Here is an 18,121-nt window from a genome sequence, read left to right as displayed (position 1 = left end):
GCTTGGCTTTAATCCAAAACATTTATGTATGAATCAAAATTGTATCACATGTGGATTTGTAATTTGATGTTGGACTTTCATAAGTAATCGCAATATTAGTAACCTTTTATCATAACATGGAATTTATAAACACTCAACAAATCTCAAATGTATATGTGGAGCCCATCATATCATTTTCAAACATGCATAATATACGAAGAAATGAAATTATTGTATGTTACTAAAATATTGTTAAAAATGTAATTATTTCATGTGGTATGATATGAGGGTGGTCGATTCATACTTTATAACGTGAGATATGAAATATATATTATAACACTAGTGGATATAACACCATGTGTATAGTATATTGTTATTGAGATGACTTTCTTTACAGTCTGTGTTATTTATACTCTTTTTTTTATATAAATAAATAAAAACACCACGTGACAGTGAGAAATTACTTGGTATTGAAGAGCTCTAAACCACTTGAATGGGTTAGCTGATTTAACTTTTGAAAAAAATTAGTCCAAGGCATTTAATTGGTCATTTTGCCGTATTGTTTATCTCGTTTGGGGTTTGGGTGGTAGGTCGCATAGTACTTTCCGTCCAGTAAAAACGTTTACTCTAATTACAAATCACTTTTGACCATTGAGAAATACCAACACTGACGCATGCTCTAATAAATCCGACAATTTCTTACTTCTCGAAGGGGGTAGTAGGGTTGATAAAATTAACTATTGTTTATCTAAAGATCGAATCACGTCTTCATCATGATTTAAATGAATTTGATATATTGTTATTGGGATGACTTCTTTTACAGTCTATGTCATTTATACTCTCTTTTTTTTAATAATTAATCTAATAAAACTCTATCGCTTTTTTATCAAAATTACTTGGTATTGAAGAGCTCTAAACCACTTGAATGGGTTAGCTGATTTAACTTTTAAAAAAAATTAGTCCAAGGCATTTAATTGGTCATTTTGCCGTATTGTTTATCTCGTTTGTGGTTTGGGTGGTAGGTAGCATAGCACTTTCAGTCGAGTAAAAACGTTTACTCTAATTACAAATCACTTTTGACCATTGAGAAATACCAACACTAACGTATGCTCTAATAAATCCGACAATTTCTTACTTCTCGAAGGGGGTAGTAGGGTTGATAAAATTAACTATTGTTTATCTAAAGATCGAATCACGTCTTTATCACAATTTAAATGAATTTGAGATATTGTTACTGGGATGACTTCCTTTACAGTATATGTCATTTATACTCACTATTTTTAATAATTAATCTAATAAAACTCTATCGCTTTTTTATCAAAATTGAATTTGAGAATTTTATTAGACAACGAGAAATTAAAGGCAAACTAAAAAAAGTCTCAATTTTTTTCTTGTTTAATCATTTTGACCGTAAAATGCAATTGACAAAGTAAAAAGGGTAAGAAAATGAATTCCAACTCGGATCAAATTCAAAAGGGTATTTAGGAAAAGCAAAGACCAAATGCATGTAATTATTACCCTAACTACCCCACGTGTTCCCCCATCGAGCAAAAGATAAAAAAAAAGGTAAATTTAGCACATGAAATAAACATGGTAAGAAAAACAAAGACCTAGTTGTACATAATTAAGCAATGTACAATGTCCAAATCAACTCTTTTGCATTAATATATGACATGCTTTTAGTAGAAAATAATTTAGTCACAGCCTTTAACAATTTAAGCTACTTTACTAGCTATAATTAGTATTATGTTATTAAAAGCTGGGCCATTGGGCTGTGATAGAGATCATGTGATTTATATATGATGATCTTTATAAATAAATAAATAAAAGCGCCAATAAAACTTACACAAAAACAATAAGGTTAAGGAAATGTCACTTTCATGAGATTTAGAGAGAAACTCAAAAGTGAGGTTATAATTTGGTATGAACGGTCTGGATCGGGTTGTGAGAATATTTAACTTTTCTTAATATAAATCGACGCAAACGATCAATTTGGTACCGTAACCTGGTTTTCCGGTCAATATGCCACCCCTAGTTTTAAAGGCATCTCATAATCTTTTGGAATGGAAATGGTCCTACTTTTTTTTTTCCATTATATTAGTTTGGTTTCATTCATTTGGTTGCATCCAAAGTTCTAAACCCGCGTTAACTTCCAATGAAGTACTATAGAAAGAGTGGAAGAGATGTCATGTCACATTACATTGATACATACTACCACGTGTCAAATTAAATAAACGTCTTTGTCGTCTTCAACACATTGCAATAATGCACAAGAAGCATTAATTATTAGTAAATTACAAAACAATTCTCAAAATCATTCATCTCATTAATTTAAGGGGCTATGAAGATTCTAATTACAAAGCCAATGGAAACAAGACACGAAAATGCAAACTACGATGTTTATTGCAGTTTGTCTTCCATATACATATATGCATCAATAATACAAATAAAATGAAAAGTGATATCGTTTCAATAAATAACCAAATCATTAATAATTGTTATACTAGTTTTCTTTTAAAGACGATTGAAATGCAGCTTCATTTTAAAGTAGAATTTGTGTTTTTTGCTAGCGTTATGAAGGGGTGGCGGGAAACTCACACACATGTGTATTATGTGGGTTTCAAGTTAAGATCACTTGGGAGCACACTTAAAGGTCAAAGGAAGATGTTAAATCCGTCGCACTTTTAGCATGTAGAAAAAATAGATGAGGACTCACTCCAATCGAAATGTTAAATCTAAGTGGAATAACATTTTTCTCTCTTATTGTTTTTGTTGTTGTTATTTTATGTAAAATTTAACATTTCGGTTAAAGTGAATCTTAACTATTTTTCCTACCTACTAAAAGTGCCATATAAGATTTAGAATTCTCCAAGGGAGATGGAGATGCCTAAAAAACACACCCAATGAGTTAAAAGTAGATTTCACATTTAGAGTATCTTTTAACTAACATATCAAATTGTAATGTGAGTATCAACATGCAACAAGGGCATTCATACATATTTGATGCAAGTGTTATTTTAATATATTATAATGGTGAATCTCATATACTTTCTTTTAAAGTTTTAACATAAAAGTTCAAATATACCTATTAAATTCAAATTTAACATTTTGTATATGACATATCCTTTATATCATTTTCTTATCTATAATTTACAACAACAAAAATCTTACATACACGAGTGATGCGAACTCTTGTATATACATTATTCATTACATAATAATCTAGTCACGTAACAAGTGTTGTGAATATAAAAGTTATTACCTCAACCGGGCATATAAGTTTTTCCATAATTTATATCGGTACACAAGTATACATGACATGGCAAAAAATTTAAAACCTTGCTATGCCAATTATAACACAAATCAAGATTGTACAAGAATAATATAAAGGGAGTTTCATAAAACACCAAAAATGAGCTGAGTTGACTTTTGAATTTCATACACATCTAGAATTGTGCATGACTGAGAGTTTCATACCATGAGTGCCCGATAGTACAACTATAAACACAAAGCATGAAGGGTACGAACAATCTCCGGAAAACAAAATGTTTGTGAAAAGGGGAAAGAAGGTGTAAATTTTTGTAAATAGAGATTGGCCGTCCCCATATTTTATAGCTCTTAAATTTTTGTAATTTATTTTATCAAATATAAAAAACGACCCCGTCAAATCAGCCAAACGGCCCCCCGTTAACAGCCGTGGTGGTCTGTCAGTCAGTCATAATAGAAAGGCACCACGAGTCACAAGTCATTTTTGTCGTCTTGTGCGACTCAGCAAGAAAGGGTAAAGAAGAAAGTACTAAACCATTTCCTGGTTTTTTTATTTGCCCTTTGACCCATTTCACCCTCCTCTCTCCATTACTTTACCCTCCAATCATGCCAAGTCACCCCCACCCCCACCCACTCCCACTCTTACTTTCACTGCCTCAGTAACTCTCTGAAACATGAAATGATGTAAATCTTACCCACCTCCTCCTTCAAAAAAATAACAAATTTTAACTTTTGTTTTATCATATTTTTTAAATCTAATTTTAAATTATTATGCACATAAAATTCGATTGCAGTTGTGGATTAAGCCACTTAGTTAAGGCAATGAGCCCGCCTCATTGTATTCAAGTTCGAATCTTCCTCTCATAAATTTTCCTTGTTTGTACATAAAAAATTCGATTAAGACAAAATTAATATATCTGAAATGTCAGCTAGTTAAAAGAGTCATACCGATTATCGGTTAATTTTTGTTTTAATGTTATTGGACTAGATTCAGAGAAATTATGACAGTTAAGAGGGGTTATAGAAAAGTTATTTTCGAGAGTGATTCTCTACAAATCGTTTCAACTTTTCAAATGGCTCATGTAATTGAGGAAGTTTTACCTATGTTTGTCACATTCTTATTGAAATGTCTGTATGTGTCATTTGTATTATTATTCCTATTAATCTAATAAATTTCAATCATCTTTTTATAACATAAAAAAAGGAAAACTAAAAGAATTAAACTTTGTCAGTAATTGATATTTTACCAAAAAAGATAAGCTCTTAGGAAATCGTTTTTGCAGTTAGCGCATTATTAAGGATCTAATGTAGATACGTCTTTAATAAAACAATATTAAGAGACGAGATACAGATTATGACTTTAAACGAAATAATAAATGCTCTTAATCACAAAGGCTGCAAGCTTAACAAAAATTTAATGCAAGTTGATTATTGGTTAGATTGAGATTTGAGAGGCATTTTGAGTTCCAAATAATTCAATAAGTTACTGTGACATACATTTGGGGATTCTGTCAAAAATTGATAAAGAATGTGGTCCAAACCCAAAACCACTTGGTGATGAGGTGGCAATAGAAGAGGAGGAAAGGATGTATGTAGTTGCAAAAGTTAGTAAAATACGTACAAATGCATATCTGTGGGCAAAATACATTATTGCATACAGACATTGTTTTATTCTAGAGAGAGAAATAGAGGCAATAGAGAGAGAGACTGAGGAGTATTTCAGAAGCTCACTGCTTCGCTGATTTTGAGGCACCAAATAGAGAGAGAGAAAGGAGTGCAGAACAAGTTTCACATAGAGACACCGCTTGTGACAAACAAAAAAACTTTCTTATTTTTACTACATTTGGGCTTCTTTCCCTCAGAAAACCATATATCTCTCTGAAGTTTCCAGAGCTGAAAGGAGAGAGCTAGAACCCAGGTGGGTTTTTCTTCTTTTATGTCTTTGTTATCTGAGTGACTCATTCTTTTTCAATCCAATGTTGGGTTCTTCAAGGATCATCCTTTTATTATATTTTTCTCTTCTTTTTTTTTCTTCTGGGTTTTGCGGGATTGAGCTAAAAGATTCAAGCTTTTAGTGTTCTTGGGCATTGATCGTCTTCTTGTGCCTGTTTAATCGGCTTTTAAGGGCTTTCTCTGTACTTTCTTGGGATTTTATGTATCTGGGTTTTCTCTGTTGATTTATTATTATTTTATTTGCTAATGCTTTAATGATATTCAGGGATTGAACCCCTCTTTGCATCTACATTTTAGTTTTACCAAGGAGGCTATTTTCTTCGACCTTACATTTGATTAGACATTTCTCTGTCATTTCAGACTTCCTTTAATGCTCTAATCGACCCAAAATTGGAAAAAAAAATCTTATAATATATTTTTTGGATGATCCAAAACCACTAGGCAAAAATTTATTTCATCTCAATCTTTGAAAGCATCAGGTTCTCTGTGTATCTGAGAGGTTTAATCAAATTTCATATATTTTCTTTTGCCCAATGCAGCTCATGGATTATGCCGATGATACTCCTTTCTTGATGACTATTAACTGTTGAATCTTTATTAACTTCTGAATATGGTAAAATAATGTATTGATTTAAACCTTGTTGATTTTTGGTACAGAAAAGGGGGGCTTTTGGTTCCCAAAATTGGGATAGTTGAGATAATGCTGAGGAAGAGAAGCAGGTCAATTCAGAAGGATCAACACCAAATGGGTCATTTGCCAATTGCTGATGCTGGGTCTGATGTTTTGGGACACAATCCCAAAAGCAACTCTTTTTTCAGTGTTCCTGGTCTGTTTGTGGGGTTGAGTTCTAAGGGTTTAATAGATTCTGATTCAGTTAGGAGCCCAACTTCTCCTCTAGATTTTAGGGTGTTTTCAAATTTGGGCAACCCCTTTAGGTCCCCACGGTCCAACAGTGATGGGCAGCAGAGGAGCTGGGGTAGCAGTAAAGTAGGCTTAAGCATCATAGATTCTTTTGATGATGATGTGAAGTTTTCTGGGAAAGTCCCTCGTTCATCAGAGAGTAAGAACATTCTTTTTGGACCTGGAATGAGGATTAAAACCCCAGATTCTCAGTCCAATACCAATTCTTTTGCTTCACCTAAATCTCTACCTAAGAACTATGCAGTTTTCCCTCATTCCAAAATCAAATCTCCTCTAGAGAAGGGTAGTTCTGATGTTCTTTTTGAAATTGGAGAATCCCCAACAGAGCCTGAGTCATTCGGAAAAATCCGGTCCTGTTCATTGGATTCTGGTAGGGCATTTTCAACCCTATCAGGTTTAAGCAACCTTAACCCTAACTCCACTTCTGGAAATTTTTGTATGGAAAGTTTAACCACCCAACCATTTATTGGAGGGAGCCCAAATTTAGCCACCCAAATGAATACTGGATCTATTGGGTCTAGCAATGGGTTAGTTGGGTCTCTCTCAGCTAGTGAGATTGAACTTTCTGAGGATTATACTTGTGTAATTTCTCATGGTGCCAATCCCAAAAAAACTCATATCTTTGGTGACTGCATTTTGGGATGTCACTCTAATGACTTGAGCAATTTTGGTAAGAATGAGGGAAAAGAAATTGGATTTGCCCGCCCGGGCACGAGCTTGGGGAATTTTGTCCAGTACCCCTCAAACAATTTCTTGAGCTTTTGCTACTATTGTAACAAGAAATTGGAAGAGGGGAAAGACATCTACATATACAGGTACAGTTTATGAAACAGACATATCTACTAGCCATGTTATGATCTGCAAAGCATTTTGTAGAGGAATTGGAAATACTTATTAACATTTGATTTCTTTCAGGGGTGAGAAAGCATTTTGCAGTCTGAGTTGCCGCTCTGAGGAGATTTTAATTGATGAGGAATTGGAAAAATGCAATGACCAGTCTTCTGAGAAACCTCTTGAGTCAGATGAGGAACTCTTTGAAACTGGCATCATTGCTGATAAGTAAGAGACACTTCTCTTCTGCAGCCACCGTGCCCGTGATTGATGAGCCTGTCGCAGACGCAGCTGATCATCTGTTAACAAAGAGCTGTTTGTGTGCATCGCTTGGCAGCCATGGATGATCATTTTGTAAATTCACTCGTTTGTTAACCGTGTTTCAGCTTTCATGGTCTTGGTGAATGTTGGTTTCAGCTCAACTAGTTTTGCTTTCCATAAAATCAGACATTGATGATGTATGCCATCAAAGTGCTATTTCCTTGTAATTCATGTAGAAGGGTGATAAGCCGACTTTTTTGGCTCCCTACTTCAAGTCTCTGTTGTGACCAGAGTTGCTGTGTAATCTTGAACCAGTTTTTGACTGAATATAAAGTACTATTACATATACAACTTCTTGTCTTTCCCTTCATCTTTAAGGTTGCAAATTATGATCTGAATTCACCAATAATCTTTACAAGAGCAATTTCCATCTACAAACCGATGGAATCTGTAATTATCCCTGATAACAATTTCTCTGTTGTAGGCCTGAGATATTAGTTTCATGGCTGAATGGCAATCTCTACAAATCTGCAGATTATTAACTACACGGATGGGAGTTCTTGGGGGGTTGTTTAAAAGACCAAAAGCAACAGCCAATCTTTCACTATGCTGAGATGATGTTTCTACTAGGTCCTGTTTTTGCAATCTACCCTTTATCTCATCCAACATAGCATAAATTTCAGCAGATTGAGGGTTCGAGAAATCCCAAGCTGTGAATTCATGCACAGCTCCATTTTGTTCTATTAGACTACATCCTGGTTGCTTCCTCACTCCTAGTTCATGCAATTTCTTTCTTGCCCAGCTCACATCATCCCACCTACCAGCTTTTGCATATATATTTGAAATAAGAGCATAAGCAGCATCATTTAGGGGGTCTATCTTTATGAGCTGTTGAAATACTTTTTCTGCCAATTCTAGATTCTGATGGCTTCCACATGCTCTCAACAAGGAACTCCATATACAGATATCTGGTTTGATAGGCATGCTTTCAATAAATTTCACTGCCTGGTCTAAGCGTCCGGCTCGACCTAGGAGATCAACCATACAACCATAGTGCTGGATCTTAGGAACAATACTGTAGACACTACTCATCTTGTTGAAGTATGTGTACCCTTCGTTGACTAAGCCTCCATGGCTACAAGCAGATAGAAGAGCTACGAAAGTGACATGATCTGGCTTTATTGCTAGAGCTTCCATTTCTGAGTAGAGATCAATAGCTTTCTGGGCTTGCCCTTCCATGGCATGTGCTGCTATCATAGCAGTCCACACAAACACATTTTTTTCAGTCATATCTGAGAATATCTCATAGGCTTTTTCAATGCTTCCACACTTTCCATACATGTCAATCAAAGCAGTTCCCAACATAATATCCAACTCAATATGATTCTTTTTTATGTAAACATGCACCCAAATGCCATGATTCAGGGCTGCAACACTAGCGCAGGAAGACAGAACACTGGCTAATGTGATCTTGTCCTGCCGAACATTTGAACACTGCATTGCACGAAATAACTCAAACACTTCTCCGAATCGATGAGATATGGAATAGCAGTTGATCATGGTGTTCCAAGAAATCACATCCTTCTCAGGAATCTCATTGAAGAAGAGTCTAGCCTTCTTAATATCTCCACTTCTGCAGAACCCATCCAACATCGAATTCCAAGACACAACACTCTTGCAAGGCAACTGCTCAAAAACTAAGCAAGCCTCAGCCAGTTTTTCACATTTGGCATACAAGTCTATCAGTGCATTCCCAAGAAATCCTTCAACATTCATTCCATATTTGAAAATCAGACTGTGAATGGATTTGCCTAACTTGCAATCTCCCACATGAGCACATGCTGAAAGTACCGTGACCAAAAGAACCTCATCAAGGCTCAAATATGTTTTTCTCATTTGCCTGAATAACTCCAGACTTTCATAATAGTAACCTCCTTGAACATAACCTGAAATCATCGTCATCCATGAAATCAAGTTCCTCTCTGTCATCTGGTTAAACAGGCACCTAGCAGCATGTATCTCATTAGATTTTACATACCCACCAACCATAATAGTCCCCAAAACAACATCAATGTCAGGCTTGCATCTACCCACATGCTCAAGTGCCTTATCCATTTTCCCACACTTGACATACATATCCACCACACAATTCAACAGATTCCCACCAATCTCCAATTCATTTTCCTCAATATACTGGTGCAACTTCTCCCCCATTTCCAAATCCCTGAGCTTCGTACAAGCTGAAACTAAGCTCAGCATGGTAATTTCATCTGGTTCAACTTCTTCATCAGCCTGCATTTCCTGAAATAGATTCAAAGCCTCGTAAAGCATTCCCTTATGGACATTGCATGATATCATGGTGTTCCAACTAATCACATCTCTCTGAGGTAATATCTCAAACAATTTGCGCACTTCATCCAATTTCCCACATTTCGAATACAAACCCATCAAATTGTTAATCAAAGACATATTATCCCCCAACCCCATTTTCAAAATCCGGCCTTGGATCTCAGTCCCCTGTTGAACGGCCAAAAGTCTAGAACAAGCATGAATCAAGAAGTGGAAAGTAGATGCATCCAGAGGCACACGTTGAGTGACCATGTTATAGTAAGTTGAAAGTACATCTCCAAAAGAACCATTTTTTAGTCTGTTTTCCATAAGGGTGTTCCAAATAATGGTCTCTGGCTGATGGGTTTGACTGAAAACCAGACGAGCATAATCAAAGTCTTTGATGGTGATGAAGAACCACAGAACCTGGCTGGCGGTGAAGGGGTCGTGGATGAGGTTTGTGGTGACCAGACGGGCATGGATCGGTGCAAATTCTCTGAGGTTTGAACAGGATTTCAACAAGGAGATGATGCAGTTTGTTCTTGGAACTTGATTATAGACTTGATTTTTGGTTGGTTTTTGTGTGGAGAGAGACAGGCTTGAGAGAATGGCAGGAAGGGCTGCGGCCATTTTGGAATATTTGGCACTTGGTTCCCTCCAAATTTCATTTTGTAGCAACTGGTAGCTTTATGGATAAGATTTTATTTTCCATAATTCGTTTCAAGCTCTTCATTTGGATGACACTTGTTAATTAGGACTTCGAATTATTTTGTCCAAGTTAGCAACTGAGCTAGATAGCAATAGAAGTGAGACGAGCACCAGCAGAAATGCTGTGTCCTAATCTTACAGTAGAAAATGTTAATCAGAATCTCACTGAAAATGCTGTACTGTCAGGCACCTCTTTTCTTGTCTCTTCATTTTCCCTAATTCAAATAACAATCATCTTCTTCATAGTGGGGAAAACCTGCAGGCCAACGCCCTCATCAATTTCCAAATCGTATAACCACTACACGAATCACATGAGTTTATAGGAAAACCATGGTCAATGACCCAGACGTAGGAGTTGAACGCAAAAAACTGCGCCTAAAAAAGGGTACGATTGTCTTTTCCCACATCGTGCCTCTTCCAAATCAACTCCCTCCACTTTGACTCAAAACATGTCAACGTTCTTAAATACCCACTCCTCCATCCACGCAGAAACAGGTGAACCGAAGCTGAGGTCCGGTGCCTTGGCAGGAGTGGATATCATTTGAATGCCTTTGCCGGAGTGGCGGATACTGTTCAAATAACCAAACGCAATCGAGAATCAAATGAGAGAGGATTACAGAGGAAAACAAGAGATCATCCATCCAGATGATGAATCGAGAAATCATCATGGCTACTCTTGGCTTAATTACAAGGGGAAACCATACATACAAAAGTAAATAAATAAATAAATAGACGAGGAAAAGAAACACAGAAACAAAAAGCGAATCGCAACGGTGCATTCAGCCACAGGTTTCCAACAGAAGACAATCGCAGGACCACAATTCCCTGTGTCACTGATACAGCCAGGTGGTCAAAAGAGTGTACGGAGCCCTTTGTTGCGAGTCTTGTGACACACGTAGCTGCACAATAATAGCCAAAGCCAAAATCAATTCTGATGCAACCATAGCCAACTAGCTCAGCCTCTCGTTTGGCGAGTGTTGTAGGATTTACAGTTCAGGCATTTCTGGGCCACAACATGGTACTGCACTTGTGAGCTTTTCCCGCAGTCGTTGCAGAGGATCCAGACCTGTTGAAGCGAATCACGAAATAAGAAGAATGACTTCTAACCACACATTGTACACTTGGAAAGTGTGTAGAGAGGACAGAGAGAGTACCAATTTGTTTTTATATGGTTCAGGCATTGGTGTAGCTGCAATCTCCATGTCATATTTCTCCCATACCTTGGACATATCACAAACTGATTTGGAGCAAAGAGGGCATGCATATCTGTCATAAAGTACGATCAACCGGCAAATTAGATAATTCTACTCAACTAGCCAAATAAAAGAAATCAAAATCACATAGCTGCCAGGCGCTTACTGATAATGCTCCCTCATCTCTTTTAAGCAATCCTTGTGAATAGTGTGTCCACACAGCATCACCGTAACATCATTTGTTGATTCAAATAAGAACTGCAGATCACCAGGTACGTCATACTCCAGTAAGGCAGGCATCAATAACCCCAAAACAACAAACTAAATATTTGTTATAAGAATTTGTAACTGCTAGTCTTACCTCAAAGCAAACAGGGCAGTCATGATGCATTGCTCCCTCCACACAAGGGTGGCTGTTTTTCAACATAATTGAGTAGCAGCAGCCTAACAAGAAGATAATAACATCAGTCATGGTACAATATAATAAACAGGATGCTTAGTTTCTTTGGAGAAAAACAAGCACACATTGCTTACCACACTTGTAGCAGTGGAAGAAATTCTCACGCCCTCCGATTCTGCCACAAAAAGTGCAATATCGAATCAAACACTAAAGAATTATTAGCTCAACAAGACATAAACACAACACAACAAAGAAAGAAGTGAAGGCAGACAAGCAGAAAGTGCAACTGAGCCAGAAAAAAACTGATGCCTGGAAGAATATTGAGTTTCTCTACAGAATAGAAAGATGGATGTCCCCTATCGTGTTCAGTGCTAAACAAATAATACCAAAAGGAGAATACCAAAACATTTTTGCACAGCGCCTTAACAAGGACAAGATAATCTTACCTGCAAATTCCACATCCATTGCAGTGGTACTGTCTCTTAGACGTCTGCAAAGAAGGCAAATAGGATTAGCTTGCTACACAAGCTGGTTACTTGCAAGAAAGTATCATGAACTTCCATGGCAAACTCACATAAAAATCCTGACATATAACGCAGAACAGAATTAAAGAAAGTCGAGCACTCACATCATCATCGAATAGCTTGCAAGTCCCACAGAAATATTTCCCCATGCATACACCACAGTTAACACAAACTTGTCCAACCTGGTAATGAAAGCAACCAACATAAGATACTACAGAAACTTGCAAGCATGTCTTAGAATTAAATATTTGTGTTAATTATAGAATCGAGAAAACATCTTAAGTTCAGCTCATGCATAATGCATCAACAATACATGCACTACATCCTAATTATTAACGAATTAATTACTAGAATACTGATGTCAAACACAACCCTATCTCACAAGTTTAATGACTTAATACAAAATCCAAATCAATAAATCTGTCTATAAAACAAAACTCACCTCTTGCTCAGCGCCGCAAAGTGAACATATCACCTGAAGTAACATGCATGTATTTTGTCAGCTTATGAAGAAGAACAATATAAATTAACTTATTAAATTCAAACAACGACAGGAGAAGATATACACCAACTCATACATGGATTACCTCTTTGACTTGATGCCGTGGTATGTCATGCCTATGCTTCTGATCGACATTAATATTGTTCTGTACACCAATATGAAATTCAATACAAGTTGGCACAACTCAAAAAAGAATTATCAATAAAAACATCAGAAAGGCAGAATTATTCCTACTGGAATATTCTCTGAAATTGTACATAATGAATACTCACCTTTGCTTCATTATGACAATGGCGACAATCAAAAATCTCATTGCAGCACGGAGCTCTAATGCGGCACCTTCGCCTGTAGTGTGGACATCTGCAGAAAAAGAAAAGGAAACCAATATCATAATGTTTCTTCGCGACAGGGGAGGGAAGGAAACCAGCAGAGTAATGAATAAGAACATTACCATACTCCATGTGTCCTCTCTCCAACAATTCAGTGGCCTTTCCAGTATCCCTTGATTCTACTTTTGAATCTACAGTGAGCATGCACGATAGATTCAAATGGGCATCCTCCATTTTGTTCAGTCTAACCATTCTATGCTGCTTATCTCCAAATTGATATGATAATATTTAGAAGCTTGCAGAAGGCCTAAAGCACCTGCATGTACAAAAATATTTAGCAACAATGCTTAATCCTCAGGGGCATATTAGTCACCCGATCAAGCCAGGCAAACACCCCATGAAACTCTGCTTTCTTCTATAATGCTGCAGACATTTGAAATCAGCAACAACAAAATCCAAGCAAGGTTGAACAGCTCCAATCAGCATTTCTCCAAGAGGAGGATTCATCAAAACAAGTAGATCTATAAGAATCCCAAACAATAACTACAATGCAGCGCTGGGGAACTCCAGAGCTTCCATCTGTTGAAAGTAAGCAATAACATTGCATCACTTGATTCCTTGAAGAAGTCCCAGAACCAAATCCAACTATACTGGGCACGACGAATTGACACCCCAACCTATGGTAAAAGCAATATATCACACAATCAAATGCGTTTTAAAATGTTTGTAACAAAATAGGGGAAAGAGTGCGAGAGATGGAGAAATGTGTTGTGTTGGTTGTCCATAGAGGACAGGCCTACCTTAAATGGAAAGTATCCACCATGTCTGCTTCGAGTACTGAACTTACCCAATCGGCAAAATCTTAAAAACTCTATACTGTCAGACTTTGAGTGTCACTGCTTGAAACTTGTGGAGTTCTCTCATCATCTAAATAGTTGAGTTATGAACCACAAAAAGAATCACAACTTTCATCTCTTGATTTCCTTTAGAGAAAATTAACTCTCCTTCAAGGACCACAGCACCCATGCAAGGCTAAGTCCCTAACCAGATAAGTGGAGCACCATTCTTGTCATTCATGTCTCTACAAACCTACTTACAACTTGATGGGTTTTAATAACATGTTTAGGGATGAAATGAAGCTTTGAAACTCATAACCAAGAGCAGACAAATGCTCAGATTAGCACAAGGGGGCAGATGAGACAACGCAGGGTTTCAGTACGGAATATTCACAATGGGGGTAGTACACGGATATAGGCGCCAAGAAAGAGGAGGCCACAAGATCAAACTAGAAATATACGCTGACATCTTTGGATGGAGATTTGAAGAACCATTTTTACCGGTAAGATGTTCAAACCCCTCAATCAGAACCCTGATAAACCAGCATATACACTCTGGAGTTGGAAATTTCACCTCTGGTACAGATACAACAGAGTATGCTGCCCTATCTTTCAATGCAACCCAATTAAAAACAAAGATAATTATCTTATGTAATTTGCTAAAGCAGTCTCCTTAAATTTTAACAAATATCCACAAGCCTCAAGCTGCAACCAAGCCGTAGACTCAACACAAGCTGTAATGTTTTCCCGTCCTCAGTAACAGAAACTGAAAAAGCCGATAATTAATATCAGAAAATATATCAGGTAATACTTTCTTTTATCATTTGCGTTATGAAATCCAGAACTGGCATCCTTAAATATTCCACTTGCACAGGTAGTTAACACCCCAAAACACTGAAGCCCTATACTTTAAAGGCCCTAACGGTTATCTATAACGAGCTACTACAGCTCAGTACCTGAAACCAAGGTCCGGAGGAAGGCCCAACAACATTAACCTTGGTGTTTCCTGGATGAACAAGAGCTGCTTCAGAAACAAGAGGCTGAGGTACACCAAACGGGATGCACGGGCCATAAAGAGGGGATGATGGCTGACAATACTCACAACTTCACACGCCTATTTCAGAAGCTTATATAGAACCACAACAACAAAGGACCAAATTGCCATTCATTTCACCCCACAAGCATGAACTCTATTTGCTATCCAATTACTATAAATCCTCGTCCAAAAAAAAAAAGACCTACTATAACCCAGTCACATCACGTATCCATTTGGGAATGTCATTATTCAACAGTTGGCTGAAATCAAGTGGCAAGTAATAGAGAGATATCACCGCCCTAATTTTGTTTCTAGTTTCTCAACCCAAAAAAGTTCACCGTCAGTAAAAAGAAACAAAAAAGACCTTGTTGAGTAGAATCACCTATGATACAAAACAAATGCATCATGTTCCACAGCTACCCATTTTCTATCTTCCTCCTCTCCCTCTCTAATACTAATGATGAATCCATAAATAAACGAAATGTAGAAATTACAAACAAAAAGTTAGACATGGCTTCTTTCCAAAGGAAAACCAATGGTCTCACATAGCATTTCATCCTGGACATAAATTTCATGCACGGAAAAGATTATCTACCAGAAGAAGTAACCAAAGCAGCCATCACATTTCTTTCAAAAATTAGCTAAACCAAATATATCGATTATCGTCATCATCATCAGCGGCAGCAACAACCATATTCGTCACAGTCAACCAGTAAAAAATCATCACAAAACCAACAACACAAATTCAAACAGCACAAAATGGAACATAAAACCATTCACCAAATCAAATCCATCCACGCAATGCATGATGAACAATACAGCAACAGAAAAATGAAGCATAAACACAATTCATTGAAAATACGTTACTGCGAAATCAAAAGCTCAGCATTAACACCATAACATATCAAACAAGCCTAACGCTTAAGCACACAAACACAAACACACAGAATTAAAAACTGCAGCACCAAATTACCTACGATGTGAACAATTAACGCAAAATTAAAGCCATTCAGATCAAAACAGACTACTAATTATATGAATTTCTTAAAGAATAACGAACTTTCAATCGGGAACGACAAGCGGTGCAGTCGCCGATCCGAATCCGATAACAAACGGCGGGATCCGCTTGACAATCCGGAGCTCCGGCTCGCCTTTAGAAACTATGTGCGTGTGTGTACGAGAGAGAGAGAGAGAGAGAAAGATACCGATATACAGAGTGACAGAGACGAAGATGAGAGAGAGAATTCGAAACGAAGCTGAATTTATAGCCTCCCTGAAGATATGATCGTTTCCAGAGCCTTCGAAAACGTCAGGTCCACCGGTTTCTTTCTGTTGCTTCTCAATTGACAGCTTGTGCAGTAAATTGCCTGAAAATATCTCCGTTTTTTCTCAATTAAGATAATCAGATTTTATCCGGAGCACTCGCGCCCATTGTATAACTGTGGGTAGCGTAAATCTAGCGGTGTGGATATCGTAGTATTAAATCGGACGGGTCCAAAGAGAGAGAGTATGTTAATTAACGTGCATACATATGTATTAGAAAGCTTCGCTTTAAATGTCGGTGACGTTGAATAGTATTATGTTTCTTTCGTCTCGTTAGGAGAACTTGACCATTCAACGGTCAAGATCGAAGCGTACACGTCAGGTCTGGAATTTAGATTGAGCTATAGCGCAACGACGGCACGTGTTACTTAAATTGGTAAAAAGTTATGATTGCATGCCAGGTGTTAAGGCTGACGTGGATGGATTTAAAGATATTTAAAAAAATATTAATTAATTTAAGAAAATCTCCAAATTGATGTTTATCCAATAAAATGAATATTATATTATATAGCATTGATTTGTGATAACTCCATTAGATGTCGTGACATGTTGGTGAGAGAAGTGATCATGTGAATTGGGAGACCATTAGGGTTTAGAACATTTTATGATAATATTATAATATTGATTTGTCATAGGAATGCCGAGTTTCTTGGAAACCATTCTGAGCTGACCTTGATTTGCTCAACTGGATCCAAACGTGAATCAGTTTGACGAAGTTCAATTATATACTTTGTGTTCCTTCTAGCTCATCGTTGTGAAATCAAATGTACGATTACATGACCTAATATAATTTTTTTTTTTTTTTTTTTTAACGATAAGATTTGAATTCAAGAAGAGGTGTATTTTATGGGTTTGTCATGGTATTGTGTCTATATTATAATATGAAACGATCCCGGTAGTATGATTTGTAACTCAATTGGAAACCCAATATTCTTCTAAGTTTTCAATATAACTAAATTCAAAATGAAAAACAAGTCATGTTAATTTTGTGTAGTCCTGATCTCTTGAACCACATGAGTCCAAGAGATTACACCCACCGTTGGATATTAATCCAATGATTTAAAAAATGTCTTAAAATAAGTGCAAGAGTGAGTGAGCCATTGAATTTACATCCAACGATGAGTGACTACAAATCTCTTGACCTCTGAGTCCAAGATATCAGGATTGTAACTTTGTGATAGGTTACAGTTAAAGATATGTTTCAATCCAATTCAATTCAAGATATGTGAAAATTGAAGTTGGAAAAGAAAACGTTAGGAAATGATAGTTACACTAAAAAAATTGTTTGCGAGTAGAGTTATTTACACTAACACCTTCTATGGTTTTTAGCTTTTTCACAAAACTCCTTGAGGTTTTGGAAATTACACGAATACCACCTAAGGTTTTAAATTGTTTTCACAATACTCATTTTCATTCATTTTTCATCTTATACAAAAAATTATCCAAATGACAAAGTAGGCCTTTGAGATTAGATTGCATATTCTTCATTAAGGTTAATTTTGTCATTTGCAAAAGTTATTTTTCAATGAAATCATCAATTTTTGTACAAATCAACGAAAAGAGATTTTATGAAAACACACTGAAACCTTAGAGGTGTTCGTGTAATTTTTGAAACATGAAGGGGTGTTTTGTACAAACATAAGAAACCTCATAGGGTGTTAATGTAAATAACTTTTGCGAGTATGGATAACTAACTTTAACTCAGTTGATTATGTACTTGTGGACGATT

At 36.6% G+C, this 18,121-nt stretch overlaps 2 protein-coding genes and 1 pseudogene across 4 annotated transcripts; 1 reads left to right on the top strand and 2 right to left on the bottom strand.

Moving 5' to 3' along the window:
• Positions 1–4,895: 4,895 nt before the first annotated feature.
• LOC103320008 (DUF581 family protein, putative (DUF581)) lies at positions 4,896–7,564 on the top strand. Its single transcript, XM_008221612.3, has 3 exons — positions 4,896–5,164; positions 5,857–6,936; positions 7,037–7,564. The coding sequence occupies exons 2-3, from the start codon at positions 5,900–5,902 to the stop codon at positions 7,182–7,184; spliced, it is 1,185 nt and encodes a 394-aa protein (XP_008219834.1). The 5' UTR covers positions 4,896–5,164; positions 5,857–5,899; the 3' UTR covers positions 7,185–7,564.
• Positions 7,520–10,315, bottom strand: LOC103320010 (pentatricopeptide repeat-containing protein At3g22690 pseudogene; annotated as a pseudogene).
• A 547-nt stretch (positions 10,316–10,862) lies between these two features.
• LOC103320011 (CHY-type/CTCHY-type/RING-type Zinc finger protein) lies at positions 10,863–16,302 on the bottom strand. 3 transcript variants are annotated; one of them, XM_089046432.1, is made up of 13 exons: positions 14,990–16,302; positions 13,998–14,799; positions 13,320–13,874; positions 13,141–13,229; positions 12,954–13,013; positions 12,809–12,841; positions 12,471–12,548; positions 12,289–12,332; positions 11,977–12,017; positions 11,804–11,886; positions 11,609–11,700; positions 11,404–11,515; positions 10,863–11,315 (listed from the first exon to the last, which is right to left on the bottom strand). In XM_089046432.1, the coding sequence occupies exons 3-13, from the start codon at positions 13,447–13,449 to the stop codon at positions 11,205–11,207; spliced, it is 873 nt and encodes a 290-aa protein (XP_088902558.1). In that variant the 5' UTR covers positions 13,450–13,874; positions 13,998–14,799; positions 14,990–16,302; the 3' UTR covers positions 10,863–11,204. The 3 variants fall into 3 exon arrangements, with proteins under 3 accessions (XP_088902558.1, XP_088902559.1, XP_088902560.1); XM_089046433.1 differs by having other exon boundaries at positions 16,130–16,302; XM_089046434.1 differs by having other exon boundaries at positions 16,275–16,297.
• Positions 16,303–18,121: the final 1,819 nt, after the last annotated feature.

Source organism: Prunus mume, linkage group LG2 (genome assembly GCF_029339155.1).
Source record: "Prunus mume cultivar Tortuosa linkage group LG2, ASM2933915v1, whole genome shotgun sequence".
Taxonomy (NCBI): domain Eukaryota; kingdom Viridiplantae; phylum Streptophyta; class Magnoliopsida; order Rosales; family Rosaceae; genus Prunus; species Prunus mume.
This window is presented reverse-complemented; position numbering and strand designations above follow the sequence as displayed.